This window comes from Sapajus apella, unplaced genomic scaffold (assembly GCF_009761245.1).
Source record: "Sapajus apella isolate SASKATOON/1434 unplaced genomic scaffold, GSC_monkey_1.0 scaffold106, whole genome shotgun sequence".
NCBI classification, from domain to species: Eukaryota; Metazoa; Chordata; class Mammalia; order Primates; family Cebidae; genus Sapajus; species Sapajus apella.
Genome location: NW_022437046.1, coordinates 70,995 through 90,413, shown reverse-complemented (window position 1 = coordinate 90,413; position 19,419 = coordinate 70,995). Strand labels below are relative to the sequence as shown.

General features: G+C 40.8%; 1 protein-coding gene across 1 annotated transcript; it reads left to right on the top strand.

Moving 5' to 3' along the window:
• The first annotated feature begins 17,511 nt into the window (after positions 1 to 17,511).
• Positions 17,512 to 18,465, top strand: LOC116536966 (olfactory receptor 52M1). The gene has a single exon (XM_032258872.1). It carries the CDS (start codon positions 17,512 to 17,514, stop codon positions 18,463 to 18,465), a length of 954 nt encoding a protein of 317 aa, XP_032114763.1.
• Positions 18,466 to 19,419: the final 954 nt, after the last annotated feature.

Genomic DNA, 19,419 nt, shown 5'->3' with positions numbered 1-19,419 from the left:
AACTTTTTCTGAAGGAAACAAATACAAAAGAGTTCTACATGTAATAGTTAAATGTAAACCAATGTAATGTATTTAGCCAGTGCCTGCATATGCTTCTCTTATCACTGATCAATAGCAACACTAACCAATAACATATCGATTAGATGTTTGCAACTAATTTTTTACTAACAAAAAGTTGGAATAATGGGTTCACAAATAAAGCATTGTTTAAATTCTAGTACATCTACTCGATGAATTAGATTATGTTGATATTTTTAAAGATAAATATTTCCTGGTATAAGGTTCACATCATAGTATAAGTCAGGGAAGAGCAGGAGGCAGATTAATTGTATTAAAGAGGGGGAGAGGGAGAGAGAGAAATACACACCCTTCAATAGAAAAGGGTCTAGGAAGATTTGTACCCAGCTGTTGTCTGTTGATTTTAGGTGGATGAGATTTGTGTTTTATATTATGCCTTTAAATATGATCAAGAGCTTTATAAAAAAGGTTATAACATATCAAATCCTGCTAAAAATATAAGGAGAAAATTTGCCATGGTAAATGTATTAAGGAAGCACATTACCTTTACTCTGAATGGGTTTAATATTTGTTTGTTCAGACTATCAAATCTAGTTGATTAAAGATATTTAGCACAGGACCCGCTTTTCCAAAGAAAAAGCTTTCATTTAAAAGTTGACCAGACTTGATGGTTAAACAAAATAAAAACAGATAGACTAAACATTTCTTTACAAATCCTAAGGACAGGGCCTACTAAGTTTTCCTGGCAAGAATCTGGATATCACCTATAATTTGAGATAATAGAATACGTCTTTGAGCAAATTTTACTATTTTGTCCATCTAATAGGAATTAAAAAGTGGACTGATATAAAACAGCCAGCAAGACCCTTCTGCCCAATCACATCCTTCTTGGCCTCCAAGAGGTGGCAGGAAGATCACTGTGAGGTGGCAGGAAGATCACTTTTATAAAAACCGTTGTCTACTTTTTGCCCTCTGTCCTTCAAATGCTTCTAAAAATCTAGCAAGGAATCCTGTTGTTCACATCCTCAGCATTCAGAATCAGTGGGCAGGGTTCTGACATGCCTTCTGCCTTGGGCCTGCCCTCCTGACCATTCTTACCATTAGTTAGCAAGTCTCATGACACCACACACTTTTGTTAAGTTTTACTAACTCCTTGGTTTTTACCAAGGGAAATTTTACATCCTTCAAGGTCCTCATGGCAGATAACCCTTCTTTGGTATCTCTAGTCTATACCACCAGAGAGGGTGGGTAAGGGAAAAGAGACACCATAGTTGCCACATTCCCCCAAATTTTCTCAAACAAGCCCATGCACATTTCAATTTATCTAAAATGTTAAATAGCAATGACACTTCTGTAGCAGATATGCACAAGAAACGTTCCTGTGGTAACTCATGGCTCCTTAATTCAGGCTCCAACCTTCAGTTTCTGTTTTTATGAGTTTACTTTTTGGTCAGGCATTGACTGAGTGCTAAGTAGAAATATGAAAATTTTGTGAACTTAAGAATGCTTTACAAGTTTTCCATGTTAACTGTTTTAGTGATTCTGTAATTCTGCAATATGCAAATAAATGATAATACATATAAAGTCATTTCCTCTGGGTTCAAAAGTAAGGTTGCTCTGGATTCATTGGATAAGATGGGAAAAAAGGAGGTCTTGGAGGGCAGCCCCACACAGCTGTTCAGGGGACCAACTTGTCACTAACAAGCCACATTTCCCTTCCAGACCTTCATCTTACTCTGGGCAAATTGCTTGACCTCTTGAAGCCTCCCTTTATTTATATGTGAAATGGGGAGAATATTGCAAAGGATAAACATATAGAACAAATGAGATTGGGTGTGAAGCTCTTGGCATGACAGCAGCTGCCCTTCTCTGAATTCTTGCTGTTTAATATGGGATTAGACCCCAATTTATCTTTCATATATTGGAGTGATTTCTTTGTGTTTGTTACATAGGACATCTTAGATTTAGAAGGTGTTGCAAAAATTTAGGAATTGTATGGCTGGAACAGGGATCCAAGACGAACATTAGTCAATGTACAATTTTATATGTAAAAGGAGAATACCTAACATTTATCTCTAAAATTGTGATGGACCATCATGCTAAAGCAGAAAGAAACCCAATTATCCAATGTGAGGGTAAGTCAACGCAGTGGCTACTTATCACAAAAAGTGTCCAGAGGAAGCTGGGACAAGCAAAAATTGAACATACTGCTATTGTGTGTGTGTGTATATGTAAAAACACACACACACACACACACACACGCGTATGTTGACTATTGGCATCTTAAATGGTGGTCTTAACTAGGTTGTGGAACCTAGAGCATTCCAGAGAAATATTTTCTATGTCAGCCTACTTGAAGGCATCCTTATCTGGACATTGTTGATATGCCCTCAGACCTTGGGAGAGGCATTTTGACGGTGAGTCCAAGGGTTTTGGGAGATTGTTATGGTGGCAAGCACAGATTAGATTAAGTTCAAATACTAAACTCTGACTTTAAGCAACATAAAGTGTTTTCTGGTCTGTATAGTGCAGGGGAGCAATAGCTGCCTTCGAGTTGCTTCACGTATTAAATGAGTTGTTTGTAGACGTGTGTGTATGTATGTATGTACACAGAAGGCTAAGGGTTAGGATGCTTGACCTCTGAGTAGGCACTGTGTTCTCTTTACCTGCTCTTCCTCCCTGTTCTTTGACTCCTTCCACAGGACACAAAATGCTATTTCATATGACTTTTGACTATTTTTCCCATGGTGCAATTAGCCTCTTTACTGTGGATACAATCAATTGAAGAGACCTGGCAATGGTGCAAGAATGAGATCAGGAGAGAAGGCTGCCTGACTGTGGAGAAGAAGACCAGTTGACTGATCAGGCTGGAATAGTCCAATCTTTTCTCTCCTGAAGAAGTACTAGGCAACCAAGCCTTCCACCCCGGGGCTTCTCTTCTCCTTTGATTCAATCTCAGACAGGTTATACTCAACATATTTTCTCTACTTTTGACTAGATCTGTGAGGAAGGACATAGATGGACCAAAAAGCAAACAGTTACTGAAACTTTGAGATTGCTTCCAATAACTTTGGCCCCTTCTCTGGAATGTACTTACCCACTGGGGTCCTATCCATAGAGCTCTGGGCTCTGTTTCTTAAAGTGGTCAACTGAATGCTGGAACAAATTTGACTGTCAATGGGAGGCCATGCCACTGATCTCTTCTATTCTGTGCTTTTTAGGTTCTGAAAATAGTTACTTCCTAAGAGTTGCACAGAAAAGCCTGCACGCTTCCATCTGGACATTTAGTTACCCCCTTGGGAGCAGTCTCCACTCCCCACATCACAATCTACCTCCAAGGACTGGAACACAGACTTTTATTCCCACTTCCCCACTTCTGGGCTCTCAGCTGGCTCCAGGTCTCTGATGATCCTCCCCTGGGCCAGAGGCACTCAAGGATGCTAAGAGGGATATGGAGAGAGTTCACAAAAAAGAAGGTGGGAAAAACCCTTCGGTATTGGCATAACCAATCTGAACATTTTTCTTTGGTTAATCATAACTATTATCAAGAAATCTTAATACAAAAATCTAGGCTATACAAAGAAGAAATTTACTGAAATAAAAATGTTAACATTGTAAATTTGCATTCTACTTTTTTCAAGTTGTTTTTTCTTAAAAACATTTATAATCACAAGTTGAAATAGTTTATGTCCATTTCTGTGATTTTACCTATACTTCCTAGTCTATCATTGATGGGTATTTGGGTTGGTTCCATACCTTTGCTATTTTAAATAGTGCTGCAGATAGAATTATTTATATTCATTTGGGTATATACTCAGTAATAGGATTGCTGGGTCTAATGGTATTTCTGGTTCTAGAACCTTGAGGAATTGCCACACTGTCTTCCACAATGGTTGAACTACTTTACATTCCCACTAACAATGTAAAAGCATTCCTATTCCTCCACAGCCTGGCCGGCATTTATTGTTTCTTGACTTTAAAACTGTTTATTCATGTCTTTGCCTGCTTTTTAAAATTTTAAGTTTCAGGATACAAGTGTAAAATGTGTAGGATTGTTACATAGGTATATATGTGCCATGGTGGTTTGCTGCACCCTAGCCACCTGTCATCTAGGTTTTAAGCCCTGCATGCATTAGCTATTTGTCCTAATGCCCTCCCCTCCCATCCACCCCTCCCACCCTCCAACTGGCCTGGTGTATGTTGTTCCCCTCCTGGTGTCTGTGTTCTCATTGTTCAACTCCCACTTATGAGAACATGTGGTGTTCTTATGTTAGTTTGCTGAGGATGATGGCTTCCAGCTTCATCCATGTCCCTGCAAGGACATGATCTCATTCCATTTATGGCTGCATAGTATTCCATGGTGTGCATGTACCACATTTTCTTTATTTAGACTATCATTTTTTTTGTGTTTCTGTGGCACGTTTTAAAATTAAACTAACATTTGTGTTGGCAAAATGAATAAAGCAGATTGATCTCTAATGTGGATAGACCTCATCCAGTGAGCTGAAGCCCTAACTACACAAAAGGGCTGACCCTCCCTGTTCAGAGAACCCTTATTACTGGCATCGTTTGAACTGGAACATCAGTTTCTTTCCTTCCTTGGGTCTCAGACTGAAATACTGACTATTCCTGGGTCTCAAGTCTGTTGGTCTTCAGACTAGATCTAAGTCATTGACCGTCTTAGGTCTTGAGTTTGGCAATTCATCCTGTGGAACTTAGGATTTGTCAGCCTCCATAATTATGTGAGCCACTTCTTCATAATACATCTTTTTATATATATTCATCCTGTTGGTTCTGTTTCTTTGCAGAACCCTGACTAGTATGGTGAACTTCAGTTATTTAACATTGCTGATAGAATTGATTTTGTGAGATTTAAATAGCTATGTCAGACTTTTTAAGTAGTATAATTTGTCATTAATTGCTTTTGTACTTCCATGTTAAATATCCTAGAGAAGTTACATCACTTGAGAATTCCAAAGTTAAGATTTGACCCAATTGAGATAGCTGGCATCATCTTATCTTCCCTGAAATTAACGTTTGTCTCAAGTTGTAATATGAGAGAACAAATGGCATTAGGTACCCTGTGCGTGGAAAAGTTGTTCTCTTTCCCCAGTATGCTATGTTCATGCTACAATGTGAGCCTTGGGGTGAAGCCAACAGTTGAGTTGTGGAGCAAGGATGAAAGAGCACCCCCAAGATATACTTGCAATCTGGAATTTTAGGGGATGCAAGGCTATCAAGAGGTGTTTTTAGTCACAATGCCTATTTTGAGGTTCGCTGGGGTCCGGGTTACTGACACCTCATAGGTTGCTTTTCTGTGTGGTACTGAATTCCTGAGCAAAAACTTGCAAACTGTGCTTTCCTGTTGTCACTTATCCCTGTGTTTGCAGAGTAATCCCCAGAATTCTAATGTATTCCAATTTTCCAATGCAAGATGCGTACAAAGATGACTAAATCAATATAACCTGGGAAAGAAGGTTCAGAATTCAGAGGAATTAGGCATTCCAGGTTACCTCTCTAGCCTTAGGACCTGGGCAGTAATAGGTCAGCTGAGTCAGGCTAGGATAAAGATAATGTTTAACCAGTCTTGTCTCTATCTTTAAGGGCATGTGATCTGTAGCTATGTCGTTTGTATTCAAGTTTTGATTTTTTTAAAAAAAATAAGTTTGGAGCAGATTAAAGAACAAAAAATAAGACCTAATCATGTTTTCTACAAAAGTCTACTTTAAATATAAAGACACAGATTAAAATCATAGTATCTCTTTTTCATCCTTTTACTAATAATGAAAAGCAAACTGGGAGTTCTTTCCAGGAGGCAGAGCAAATGGAATAGAAGGCATCACCAATAGTCCCCACCACAGGAAACCAGTTTAACATCCACACACATAAAGCACCTTCATAATAACCAGAAAAATCAGGTGAGCACTCATAGTACCTGGTTTTAAATTTGTATCACTGAAAGAGGGACTGAAAAGGTAGAAAAAAACTCTTGAAGTGCTGATGCCATCTCCACATCACCTGGCAGTGGCAGTGTGGTGGGCATCTCTAGGTGCTGGGGGAGGGAGAACGCAGCAATTGTAAGGCAATGAACGCAGTGTTGTCCTGTTGGAGCAGACAGGACAATCAGTGCAGACTCGGTTGGTGCCCATCTACAGAGGAAACATTTAAACCATCCCTAGACAGAGGGGAACCACCAATCCCAGCAGTCAGAACATGAGTTCATGCAAACCTTGCTACTAAGAGCTAAAGTGCTCTGGGGCTCTAAACTTGAAAGGCAGTTGAGGCCATGAGAACTGCAGCTGTTAGCTGAGTCCTAGTGTGGAACTGGGCCTAGAGACAGTAGACAGGAAAGCACATGGTCTACTGAGACACAAGCCAGGATTGTTGATAGTGCTTGCATCACTCTTCTCTCCCAGGCTGCACAGCTCACAGCGACAAGAGACTCTTCTCTGCTTGGAGAGGAAAGAAAAAAAGGTGAGGGGGGCTGTTTTGCATTTTGGATACCAGCCCAGCCATATAATAGGGTACTGGTCAGAGTCATAGGGCCTTAGCTCCTGGAGGACATTTTTAAATACACCCTGGGAACTTGCTACCTTAAAGGAAAGGAACCAGTACCAATACCATTTATTACCTGCGAACTGAAGAGCCCTTGGACCCTGAACAAACAGCAATACCCAGGTACTGTGTCAAAGGACTTTGAGCCTCCGACACATACTGGCTTCAGGTAAGACTCAGCCCGTTACCAGCTGTGGTAGCTGTGGGGCAAAACTCCTGCTTGAGAAAAGCAGAGGTAAAGTAGACGGTCTTGGAACTGAGACAGGTGCCAGCTCAGCCATGGTGGGAGGGGGTAGAGTACAAGTAGGCCTTTGGGGTTCCCAATTTCAGGACTTGACTCTGAGATGACATTTCTGGACCTGTCCAGGGCCAGAGGGGATCCCAGTGCCCTGAAGGGCAAGGTCCAGGCCAGGCAGCTTTTCCCACAAGCTGACTTAAGAGCCTTGAGTCCTGAAGGGAACATTGTTAGTAGTCTGGGAGCACTTTCCACGGGCCTAAGGTGGCGGTAGACATGAGGTGAGGCTCATTTGCCTTTGGAAAGGGGAGGGAAAGGTGGGAAGGAATGTATCTCCTGTTTTGGGTGCCAGCTCAGTTGCAGTACAGTTAGAATACTGGTTGGACTAGGGTTTTTGACTCTAGTCCCTTACTCTTGGATGGCACCTGTGGACCCACCTGGGGCATCTTGCCTCCCAGAAGGGAAGGACACAAGTCTGTCTTGTTTTACCAACTGAATGTAGAGGGCCAGGGCCTTGAATAGACATAGGCAGTAGCCAGGGAGTAGTTATAGCAGGCCTTGGGCAAGACCCAGTGCTGTGCTAGCTTCAGGTCGCATCATAGTTGTATAGACACAGGAGTGCTTGTGTTACTCAAGCACTTATGTGGCTCAAAAAAGGCAGGTTGCAGTGAGCTGAGGTCATACCACTTCACTCCAGCCTGGGGGACAGAGTGAGACTGTCTAAACAACCAACGAACAACAACAGACTATTTTAGAGAAAGAATAGAATGACAGTCTACCTGGTAATCCAGATAATTCTCCTGGATCTTTTCCAAAACCATCAAGGTGATATCTCTATTAGTTTTTAAGAACCATAGCCATACTGGGCTTGGAATGACCCCTGAAGCAGATACAACTTAGATTACAACACCCAAGTCCTTTCAAATATCTAGAAAATCTTCCCAAGAAGTATGGGCACAAACAAGCCCAGACAGTGAAGACTACAATAAATACATAACTCTTCAATGCCCATACATCAAATAGATACTAGCACAAATATCCAGGAAAACATGACTTCACCAAATTAACTACATAAGGCACCAGAGACAAATCCTGGAGAAACACATGTGAACTTTGACAATTCAAAATAGCTGTGAAGAAACTCAAATTCAAAGTGACACCAAAAAATTCAGAATTCAATAAATTAAAAAGATTGAAATAAGAATCAAGCATAAATTTTAGAGATAAAAAATGCAATTGGCCTACTAAGAATTGCTATTAAGAATGCTGTCTTAATAGCAGAATGGATCAAGCAGAAGAATTAGTGAGCTTGAAGAAAGGCTATTTGAAATACAGTCAGAGGAGAAAAAAAATACAAAATAAATCATGCCTACAGGATCTAAAAAATAGCCTCAAAAAACAGAAACATAACTATTCAAATCTAGAGTAAGATATCAACATCCAAGTACAAGGTTAAAGAACACCAAACAGATTTAACCCGAAGAAAACTACCCTCAGGCATTTAATGATCAAAATCCCTTTATTGGAAGTTTGTTATCCTTGATAAACATCAGGGATAGAACAAGGATTCTGAAAGCAGAAGAGAAAGTATACAACAAGGCTTTCATACACCTGGAAGCAGATACTCAGTGGAAACCATACATGCCAAGAGAGTGGCATAACATATTTAAAGTGCAGAAGGAAAAGAGGCTTATTCCAGAATATATCTGGCAAAAGTATCCTTCAAATGTTAAGAAGAGATAACTTTCCCAAACAAAAGCTGAGGGATTTAATCAACATCAGATTTGTCTTACAAGAAGTTCTAGAAGAGTACTTCACTCAGAAAGGAAAGGATGTTAATGAGCAAGAAGAAATCATCTGAAGGTACAAAACTCTTTGGTAAAAGAAAAACACAGAATATTGTAACACTAACTGGTGTGGAGACTACTCTTATCCTAAGTAGGAGGACTAAAAGATAAAAAATGACTTACAACTTTAAGACATGGATAGTAATAAGATAGAAATAAAAAATTAAAAAGAAATGATATGGTCTGTGTCCCCACCCAAATCTCATCTTGAATTGTAGCTCCCATAATCCCCACGTGTTGTGGGAGGTAATTGAATCATGGGGTGGGGTTTCCTGTGTGTTCTTGTGACAGTGAATGTCTCATGAAACCTGATGGTTTTATAAAGGACAGTTCTCTTGCACATGCTCTCTTGCCTGCTGCCATGTAAGATGTGCCTTTGCTCTTTCTTTGCCTTCTTCCATGACTGTAAGACTTGCACAACCATGTAGAACTGTCAGTCCATTAAACCTTTTTATCTTTATAAGTTACCCTGTCTCAGCTATGTCATTATTAACAGTGTGAGAACAGACTAATACAGGGACAATGTTAAGGCATAGAGTTTGAGGTTTTTATTTTTTTGCTTATTTATATGAACAGGATTAAGTTATCACTGGCATAAAAAATGGGTTGTAAAGATAGTATCTGCAACCCTCATGGTAACCTCAAACCAAAAATCCTACAATAGATACACAAAAAGCAATAAACGAAACCATATTAGCAGAGAAAAAAGTTACCAGCCAGGCATGGTAGCTCATGCCTCTAATCCCAGCACTTTGGGAGGCCAAGCAGGGCAGATCACTTGAGGTCAGGAGTTCAAGACCAGCTTGGCCAACATGATGAAATCCCATCTCTAGTAAAAATACAAAAATTAGCCAGGTGTCAGGGTAGGCACCTGTAATCCCAGCTACTTGGGAGGCTGAGGTGGGAGAATCACTTAAACCTGGAAGGTGGAGGTTGCAGTGAGCTGAGATCACACCACTGTACTCCAGCCTGGGCAGTAGAGTGAGACTCCACCTAAAAAAAAAAAAAATTACCTTCAGTAAAGGGAGACAGGAAGGAAAGGAGGAAGAGAAGATTGTACAAGAAGAAAACAGCAAAATGGTAGGAGTAAGTCCTTACTTATTAAGAGCATTAAACATAAATGGACTAAACTCTCCAATTGAAAGTGTGGCTGAATGGATGAAAAAACAAGACCCATTGATCTTTTGCCTGGACGAAACACTATCTATAAAGACATACTGAAAATAAAGAGATGAGGAGAAATATTCCATGCCAATGATACCAAAAGAACAGGAGTAGTTATATCAGACAAAGTAGATTAAGATGCAAACTATAAGAGGCAAAGGTTGCTATATAATGATAAAGAGGTCAGTTGTGCAAGAGGTTGTAGCAATTTTAAATATATATGCTCCCAACACTGGAGGACCTAGGTACCCAAAGCAAATATTACAACTAAAGAGAGATAGGCCCCAGTACCATAACTGGAGACTTCAACATCCCACTTTCAGCATTGGACAGATCCCCCAGACAGCAAAAGAAACAACTCAGATCTGCACTGTAGACCAAATGGACCTAACAGAACATTTAGACAACATTTTGTGAAATGGCGACAAAACACACATTCTTTTCCTCAGCACATGGATTCTCAAGGACAGACCATATGGTAGGTTACAAAATAGGTGCTAAGACATTCAAAAAAGTTGAAATAATGTGATAGTTAATATCAACTTGATTGGATTGAAGGATGTAAAGCATCATTCCTGGGTGTGTCTCTGAGGGTGTTGCTAAAGGAGATTAACATTTAATTCAGTGGACTTGGAGAGCAAACCCACTCTCAACATGAGTGGGCACCATCTAATCAACTGCCAGTTTGGCTAGAATAAAACAGACCTGCTAAGTCTTCCAGCCACCATCGTTCTCCTGTGCTGGATGCTTCCTGCCTTCAAACAGACTTCCAGTTCTCCAGCTTTTGGACTCTTGGACTTACACCAGTGATTTACCAGGGACCGTCAGCCACAGACTGAAAGCTGCACTGTCAGCTTTCCTACTTTTGAGGTTTTGGGGCCTGGACTGTTTACCTTGCTCCTCAGTTTGCAGTCTACTGTGGGAATTCACCTTGTGATGATGTGAGTCAATACACCTTAATAATCTCCCCTTTATATAGACATTTATCTTATTGTTCTGTCTCTCTAGAGAACCCTAATACAAATGTCAAGAATCTTCTCTGACCACAGTGAACTAAAACTAGAAGTTAATAACAAGAGGAATTTTGGAAACTACAACTATATGGGGATTAAACAATATGCTCCTCAATGATCAGAGAGTCAATTAAAAAACTTCTGGAAACAGTAATAAGTAACCCTAAGCTTCTTTGTTTTGTGTTGAGGTGTGTGTGACAAAGTGATTGGCCACCATTGAGGGCTAAGGGTAAGTAGTATGCTTGATTAAAAAGTTTCCTCTTCTCCCTTGGTTGTAGCTTTTGAATATTTGACATTTTTGAAGTATTTATGAAAGACTTCCAGAAAGCTGAGAACACAGCACACTCAGTGCAAGGAAGATGTAGAATTTGAACCTAGGGTGCAAGAAGCCAAAGCTTTTGCTTTTAGCCACTGTGGAAATCTTAGGCAGATTGCTCAGACTGTCAGTACTTCATGTCTCCGACATGAAAAGTGGAGATTAAAGAAGTTCACATCTCACTAAAAAATTAGCTGGGTGTGGTGGCCTATTCCTGTGGTCCCAGCTGCTTGGGAGGATTGGCTTGAGCCCAGGAGGTCCAGCGTTTACTGCTCAGGTGACAGGTGCACCAAGTCTCAGAAATCACCACTAAACTTACCCAGGTAACCAAAACCTATCTATTCCCCAAAAACTATTGAAATGAGACTTAGGAATGGGTTCAAGGATGAAATAAGGAAGTCTAAAGATTTAGGCATAACTTGGGTCAAGGACAAACCTTGTGTCAGAATTGGCACTTGGGCTATGGTCTATATTCTTAAACATGGGGGTATTCCACTTCTGTCATGGACAAGAATGAGCTCAAGTTTGATCTTGGAGCCTGATTCCTGGATGCACCCCTTCTGGGGTTAGGAAGGTGGCTTTTAGAAAAATGCTTTCCCTATTATAGCATCAGTATTCCCATTTGAGGGTAATTCTCAGACTTCAGAGATGTATGTAAGTCCCTCAATTGGTATTTATTTCGATGTACTCCAATTAAGCATCTGGGCCAACAAGTTTAAAGTTTTATTCTAGAATTGAACATGAACAATGCTTATGTCAGAGAAATACTGAACTGATGAAGTTATAAGCTAAGGGTCCAATTCAATTTATAAATAGAAATAGAATTGCTTTGGTTGTTGGTATTGTGTTGGTCTCACTTTTCATCTTTGATGGACTTATACATGTAAGGCCTAGCTGTAAGATAAGATTGAATGGAAAAAAACTGGGTAGTTGCATTCAAATGAAGGGCTAAGATACTTAACGACACCAAGCTTGATGCTTGTGTGTTGTGGAGCCCAGCGGCATAATGTCATTTTTGGGCCAGAGTGCCCTCTCCTGGACAGTATTAGAATGGGGACAGTGTTAGAACTTCAGAATGTTTGCTTCTGTTTGAGATCTGTTTCCAACGCAGAATACAGATCTTATCTGATTGGCTTGATATTTTCCTATAGCAAAAGGTGATACTTTTCTGCACATCTGATGCATATCTCCCCATGAGTTGGAAGAATGAGGTTTTGAAAGTTTGTGAATGAAATTAAGGGATAGTTCCTTAATTAAGGGATATAACCTTAAGGATAATTCAACAAGTACTTTGGTTTATTGAATATTTTGTTTTTAATTATACAAGGCATCCAGATACAGAACAGACCAAGATCCTAAACGAAGTTTATCAAAGCAGAGTTTATCCATTGGAGGTGGTGAATACTGGATATGAATCTCAATATGAATTTCAAAATCTGGATATGAATTTGTATGGACTGATAGTCCTACTTTTTACTTGGCTAAGGGTACAGCATATATGCATGATAGAAGAATCCTGTATATTTTGGCCACTACCAGCAATTTCACACAGAATATGAAATGTAAGTTTGAGGAGCAGGTTGCAAGCTTCTAGAAGTTCCCAGCTTCTCCTGAGGTTCTACAGAGGTAGAATTATCTGAAAGGGAGCGGAAGTGAAAATGAAATCCTTTCCATAATAATTCTACTGCATTGGCCCCTTCTCTGACCATATTAGATCCTAGCTAGAAGGAGAAGGTCAGGTTTTGTCTCCAAGGCTTAGAGCTAACCCTTTCTGAAGACACAGGGACAGCAGTAATGGTGATAATGCTGTTTAAGCATTTGTCATGTTTGTCTTACTAGGTTCTTTATATACGGTATCCAAGTTATAACTTCTACCCAAAGAGATTATTCAACTTATGCTTGAAGAACTGGAAATGATGTAACTTACTTCAGGTTACATAGTGACCATGTAACCAAGCGGGCTATACAAACTCAAGCCTTTGAAGCTTCAGAGGCCATGCCTTGTCACACATCCTCAAGTGTGATGCTCCAACCCATGAGCATCCTATCAGAACACTTGAAGGAAAAAACTGCTGCTTCAGTTTTTCACTTTGAGAAAAGTGATGTTAGAGAAGGCTGGATTCAAAAAGATATAAAGGAGATCTACCATTCCACCTACAAGTTTAGGGTCCTTTCTGCAATATAAACCAGAGTGGGGGAAAATTTGTGTTCAGTATCTAATTTTAAAGAGTTGCTATTGAGTTGTCTTAAATAAAATTTAGGACCCTACCATCACCTAGTACTGTAAAGATACTGGACTTTAGACAAGTGGGCTGAACTCCAATTTCCATCCGAGCCCTAGAGGACTCATTCCTACCCCAGGAATATCTTTGATTTCTACTTGGTGACCTTAGAATAGCTTCAGATACCAGGAAGGCCAGATGCAAGAAACAAGAGGACTTGGACACAAGGGATTAGGACTCAGTTAATGGGTCTGTTCCTTCCCTCTGGACCAACTCTGGCATGCCAGGAACAGCTGCGCTTAAGTTTAGATTCTGTGCTCATCCTTCTGGGACAAAGCCTGCTATTAGTTTCTATATTGAGGGAAGTGGGGAGGCTCAGATCCCAGATGGAATTCCCCAGACACCTGAGCAGAGTGCTTATAAGTGCAAGGTCTCTGAGGCATTTGTAGAGCTCCAGGCTCTTACTGACAGGACACAGCCCAGGTAAGAGGATCTTACGAAGAATGATATAGAGAAAGAATAGGGGTCATAGGGAAGAGTCCCCAGCTTATAAGGATGTACAGACCTTGGGGAGCCAACTTAGCTCGTGTGCCTGTAAGTCTAAGGCAAGACTCAGGAAAGGGATTCTCTGGGAAGGGGATTTAGAAAAGGTGGAGTCCACACAGAGCCACAAACAAGAAGTCTGATGAAGCCTCTAGTTCACTAATGCCAATTTTTACAAGACCCTTTAATACACAGCCATGTTCTTTAAATAGGCGCAATAATTTCTTATTCAGCAGAGCCATATACTGTGCTAGCACATGACTTCTAGTAAAAGACAGGCAAGATCACCACCCTTTTAGAGCTTACTCTGCTTGGGGAAACATACATCAGAAGACAATTCAGAGAACTATTCAGGCAGTACAGAAATAGGGCCCAAACCCAGAATCAAGTCAAGGTTCACTAAGAAGTGTGTATCTAAGCTATGGCAAGGTGAGTATGTAAGGATCCACTAGGTGAGGGAGGAAGGAAGAACGTCATTTCAGTATCAGGAAAGAACATGAATTATTCTCAGAGGCAAAAGGACATGTTGCAGCTGGGAAACAAAAATGCAGTCTTATTGGAAGGTAGTAAGAAGGGTGAGAAACAGTAAAAGCCATGACAGGTTTAGTGGATGTGTTTGGACACATCATTATGCTCACACCATCCCTGCACAGAAGCTGCAGTAGACTACTATATTTAAGGTATGAGAACTGCTCCTGACAAAGGAGGTATGAATTAAAGAGCTAGTCTCAGTGTTGGGGTCTTAGAGGAAAAGATAGGGGTCAAAAGTTTATCCCAAGAGTGGGTCCTCTCCATGTAAGCAGCTGAAGTGCATCTCTCCAGTCAAGGATATCCTATTCAGTTTCATGATGTGCTCCCAGGAATGAATAGGAAGAGATGAAATGGAGGTGTCCATCAGAAAACAGCCCTGTATGCTGTCAGGTATGAGAAAGGAAAGTGAGAGAAGATAAATTCGACCTTCTCCAGAGTTTCAGGTCACTCCAGAGGACATCTGACGTGGCTGTAACAAGGTCTGTGACACCAGAGGCCTATTGGATTTCATGAGAAGTCACTTCCTCTCATGTCCACAATTCACCAGGTACACACTTAGTCTCATCTGTGATTTGTGCCTTTAAGATTCTCCTACAACATCATCTCTGCACAAACCTAGAAGGGAGCCACTTGCCAGGGAAATAGCAAAGGGGTTCAAATTGCTTTAGAAGGAAAGATGAACCCTGAAACAGCTTTCATACCAATATAGGAGGAGTAATAGCTGTACTCAGGAATCATGGTAAAACAAAAATCTACTTGGTAGAGTCCTGCTAATTTTACCATTCAAGAGCTCTCCATTTCTAGAGTAGAACAAAACTTTTTCATATTACAGCTTTGCTCAGGATACCATTCAAGCTATAAAATCCATTTGATTCGACATAGAAGTAAAATAGACAAGACCCCTTTATTGTAAATCTTAGTATCAGAGGAAAGAGTATCTGGCCAAATTGCCTTGAGTTTATAGCTCCTTTGCCTTTAGAATTATTTCTGTGACTTGTCAACTTTCAGATTCTGTGCTCTACTGAGGAAGCAGTTTTCTTGTCAAGAGACAATGCTGGGTAAAGATTATATACTGTTTGGATCTGGTCTGACATATTCATGAAAGAACAAGTGGCATAGTCAAAGGGCATTTGAAGGGACTATATGCAGAGACATAGGAAGAGTTAAGGAGCTTGACAAGGGATGGGAGGCACTAGGACCAACAGTGGCACTTCTTAGCCCAGAGCTGACCAGGTAAAGCAGGGCATGGTTACCAGGACACAGAAAGGGTCACTTCAGGAGCTGGGGCCTTTGGCAGAAGACCAAGACACTGCCAAAAGGGAAGTGGCAGGCAGGAAGGGAACTAGACAGTAAGTCTCTGATCACTGGTTTTACCCTCTTATCTAATGTTAGTGCCTCACATTGACTGAGCCCCCCTGGAATCTAGAGGATAAGGGAATCTGGGTGATACAGCTTGTGAGTATAATACTTCTGGGACATAGAACAGGAATCTATGCAAATGGAGAACCAGCATATAGGTTAAGGAAGCCAAACCAGCCACCTTCCAACTAAACCCATCACCCTATTCTAGCTGATGGCCTCACAGGCCAGTTCCTGTGTACTCCTTTTCTTCCTAGCTCCAATGATTCAGCCTTTTTATCTTCCCTCTTCACAGCTACTGCAAACCTATGTCCACTTATAATCTTTGAGAATCTTAAGGTGAGCCCAGCTTAAGAAGCTTTATGGAATAATGTCAATAGGCTTACAGCAGTCATCCTCCCGAGCACTACAGCTTCCTGGAGATAGACATTCTAGAGTCCTTTGATGTTTGAATATTTTTGGCTTTGCATGTTAGTCTCAACAGAATAAAGAGCTAATGCTTAGTGTTACTGTCAGACCCTGCATTTTCATTTAGACATGACAACTTCTGTAGGCCACAGCCTTAAGTCTGTTGCAAATTGAGGTTAGTCGTATTTCACTAATGGGATAAAGCAGTTCACCTAAGCTCCCAATGCCAAGATCTGAAGACAGACCTAGAAAGGTCCTAAGCCCAGACAACCGACTATTCTACTGTAGTCAACATAACTAGGCTCAAGACGTAGAGTATTAAACTTCTCACTTCCTTTCACATTCCTCTGATCTCTAAGGAACAAATTCTGGTACGATCTTTTGGACAGAGGAAAAAAAAAAAACACAAATCGGAGATAACACAAATTGTTTTCATGTATTTTCTTTAAATTGGTATCTTGTTAGTGAGTTGCCCTGGACTCTGAGTAAAGATGTTTCATCACCAAATGTTTGTATCCTAGGCTTCACACCACTCTGCACTGAGTATCTTCTTCCTCCCTGCTGATAACCCTGTTTCTGGAGTCTTATCTTCATATTCAGCCTTCAGAAAGGGAGGAGGCTCTTGCCAGGCTTTGCCTTTGGGCATCAAATATGCATGAAGTGAGCTTTGATTAGCTTTTATCTTTCAGAAATCACTTTGTTTCCACCCTCTGGAAGGTCCCTTCCACCCTCTGGAGGTCCCATTTTTACCATCCCAAGTCGCTGCTTTGTGACTCTGGCCTACAAATTAGACACTTCAGCTCATCCAGTAGTCAATTTTGGTCCCAGGCTTAAGCTTTCATTTACCATTAGAGCCTAGATAGTTCCAGGAGTCTCTGACCCTCTGATACTTCAATGCATCTCCTTTTCTTTCAAGGAACTCTGTACTCTAAAGCCTTCCAATATTATCTCAAGAGTCATCTCATAGCTACATGCAGTGGTAAATAACCAAATAGATATTTGCTTTAGGTCAATTCATTCAGTGATGCAAGAATATCAACACCTTGAAGTCATACTGCAAAGAGATGTATTACATTCAAATGAGTGTTTTGGCTTGTGCTTGGTAAGATTGTGAATATTTTAGTATGATGTGACACTGACATTCTACAATTTCTTCTAAGGATGACTTATTATCTAACATCTAGTCAGTGATCCTATTCCCTATTATAGGGCCTTAGAGTAAAATATTTTCTTTTGTTTCCAGGAAAAACACCCTGCTGCATTTAGTGGTACAAGTGAGAAGGTTCACATATAAATAGCCATGCTCAATTTTCATAATGTCTGCTCAGTACCCAGCTCCTTCTGGCTCACTGGCATCCCAGGGCTGGAGTCCCTGCACATCTGGCTCTCCATCCCCTTTGGCTCCATGTACCTGGTGGCTGTGGTGGGGAATGTGACCATCCTGGCTGTGGTAAGGGTAGAGCGTAGCCTGCACCAGCCCATGTACTTTTTCCTGTGCATGTTGGCTGCCATTGACCTGGTTCTGTCTACTTCCACTATGCCCAAACTTCTGGGAATCTTCTGGTTTGGTGCTGGTGACATCGGCCTGGATGCCTGCTTGGGCCAAATGTTCTTTATCCACTGCTTTGCCACTGTTGAGTCGGGCATCTTCCTTGCCATGGCTTTTGATCGCTACGTGGCCATCTGCAACCCACTACGTCATAGCATGGTGCTTACTAATGCAGCGGTGGGTCGTTTGGGGTTGGTTTCCCTCCTCCGGGGGGTTCTCTACATTGGACCTCTGCCTCTGATGATCCGCCTGCGGCTGCCCCTTTATAAAGCCCATGTCATTTCCCACTCTTATTGTGAGCACATGGCTGTAGTTGCCTTGACGTGTGGCGACAGCAGGGTCAATAATATCTATGGGCTGAGCATTGGCTTTCTGGTGTTGATCCTGGACTCAGTGGCTATTGCTGCCTCCTATGTGATGATTTTCAGGGCCGTGATGGGGCTAGCCACTCCTGAGGCCAGGCTTAAAACCCTGGGGACATGCGGTTCACACATCTGTGCCATCCTGATCTTTTATGTTCCCATTGCCGTTTCTTCCCTGATTCATCGATTTGGTCGCTGTGTGCCTCCGCCAGTTCACACACTGCTGGCCAACTTCTATCTCCTCATTCCTCCAATCCTCAATCCCATTGTCTATGCTGTTCGCACCAAGCCGATCCGAGAGAGGCTTCTTCAAATCCTGAGGATAGAAAGGAAGATTAGCTGATTGCTATTTTCTTCTCAACTAAGCTCATAGAGAAGGTGTTTAAATATGGTAGGCTGCTTCCTGTTGGGAACTTTACAAACAGTTTGAGATATTAGGCCCTGTCGTCTCCAACTTTTATAGTTCCAAAGGAATACTAAGAAAGTATACAACTCTAAGTCCTAAAGGTGGAAAATATAAAACTTATGATTAAAAGATATTTGAGCTCAAAGAAGGTAAACCAACAGTAACAGCAACAAACTGCTAACATTTAGCATTGTGTCATGTAACTCTTGGAAATATCCTGACATGAAGTATTGTTTATATTTTATGAGGAAATGGGACAGAACACCCTTGCTCTATGAACTGCATACAGTTACTTAAGCTGCCTTGCTCCACGTTTTGGTTGGAGTTTGTAATACATTGTTACATATTAATACTTTCTACTCTTTGTTTCCTGTATATCTTTTTAGAGGTAAATTCTAAAAACTAAATCATTTAATTGATGTTTCCTTAGCTACAAGATACTTCCTGAGTTTAGCTTCTAGTGATTGAGATGCTGTTCAAACTGTTGGTAATAATGTGTTCTAGAAGACTTATTTGTATGCCCAGAAGATTTGGGGATACTTATGAAAGAGAATGTGGCCCCCCAAAATTTGTCAGGTCAATGAAGGAAAATGAGACAAGATTACGTCTCAACATTGCCTTTGTTGTATTCTCTGCGGGCTTGAGACATATGAGGGCTCTGTGGAAACAAGCCTTCCTTTTCCCACAGAAACACTCCCAAACCCTGATCCATCTGTAGGATTCCTGCTGACAGTTCTAATCCTTAAAATGAATCAGCATAAATTGTGAGTTATACAATTTATAAAGACACTGACTTCATCGTGCAGATTAAATGTTAGCGCAATAACTAGAATGTAGTTAATGTGAATAAAGTATTTAGTTACTATTGACAGAATTGACATAGTCCTCATT

What these genes read in the sequence shown, in the direction of transcription:
- LOC116536966 (XM_032258872.1), top strand. Translation starts at nt 17,512, where the DNA reads ATGCTCAATTTTCATAATGTCTGCTCAGTACCCAGCTCCTTCTGGCTC.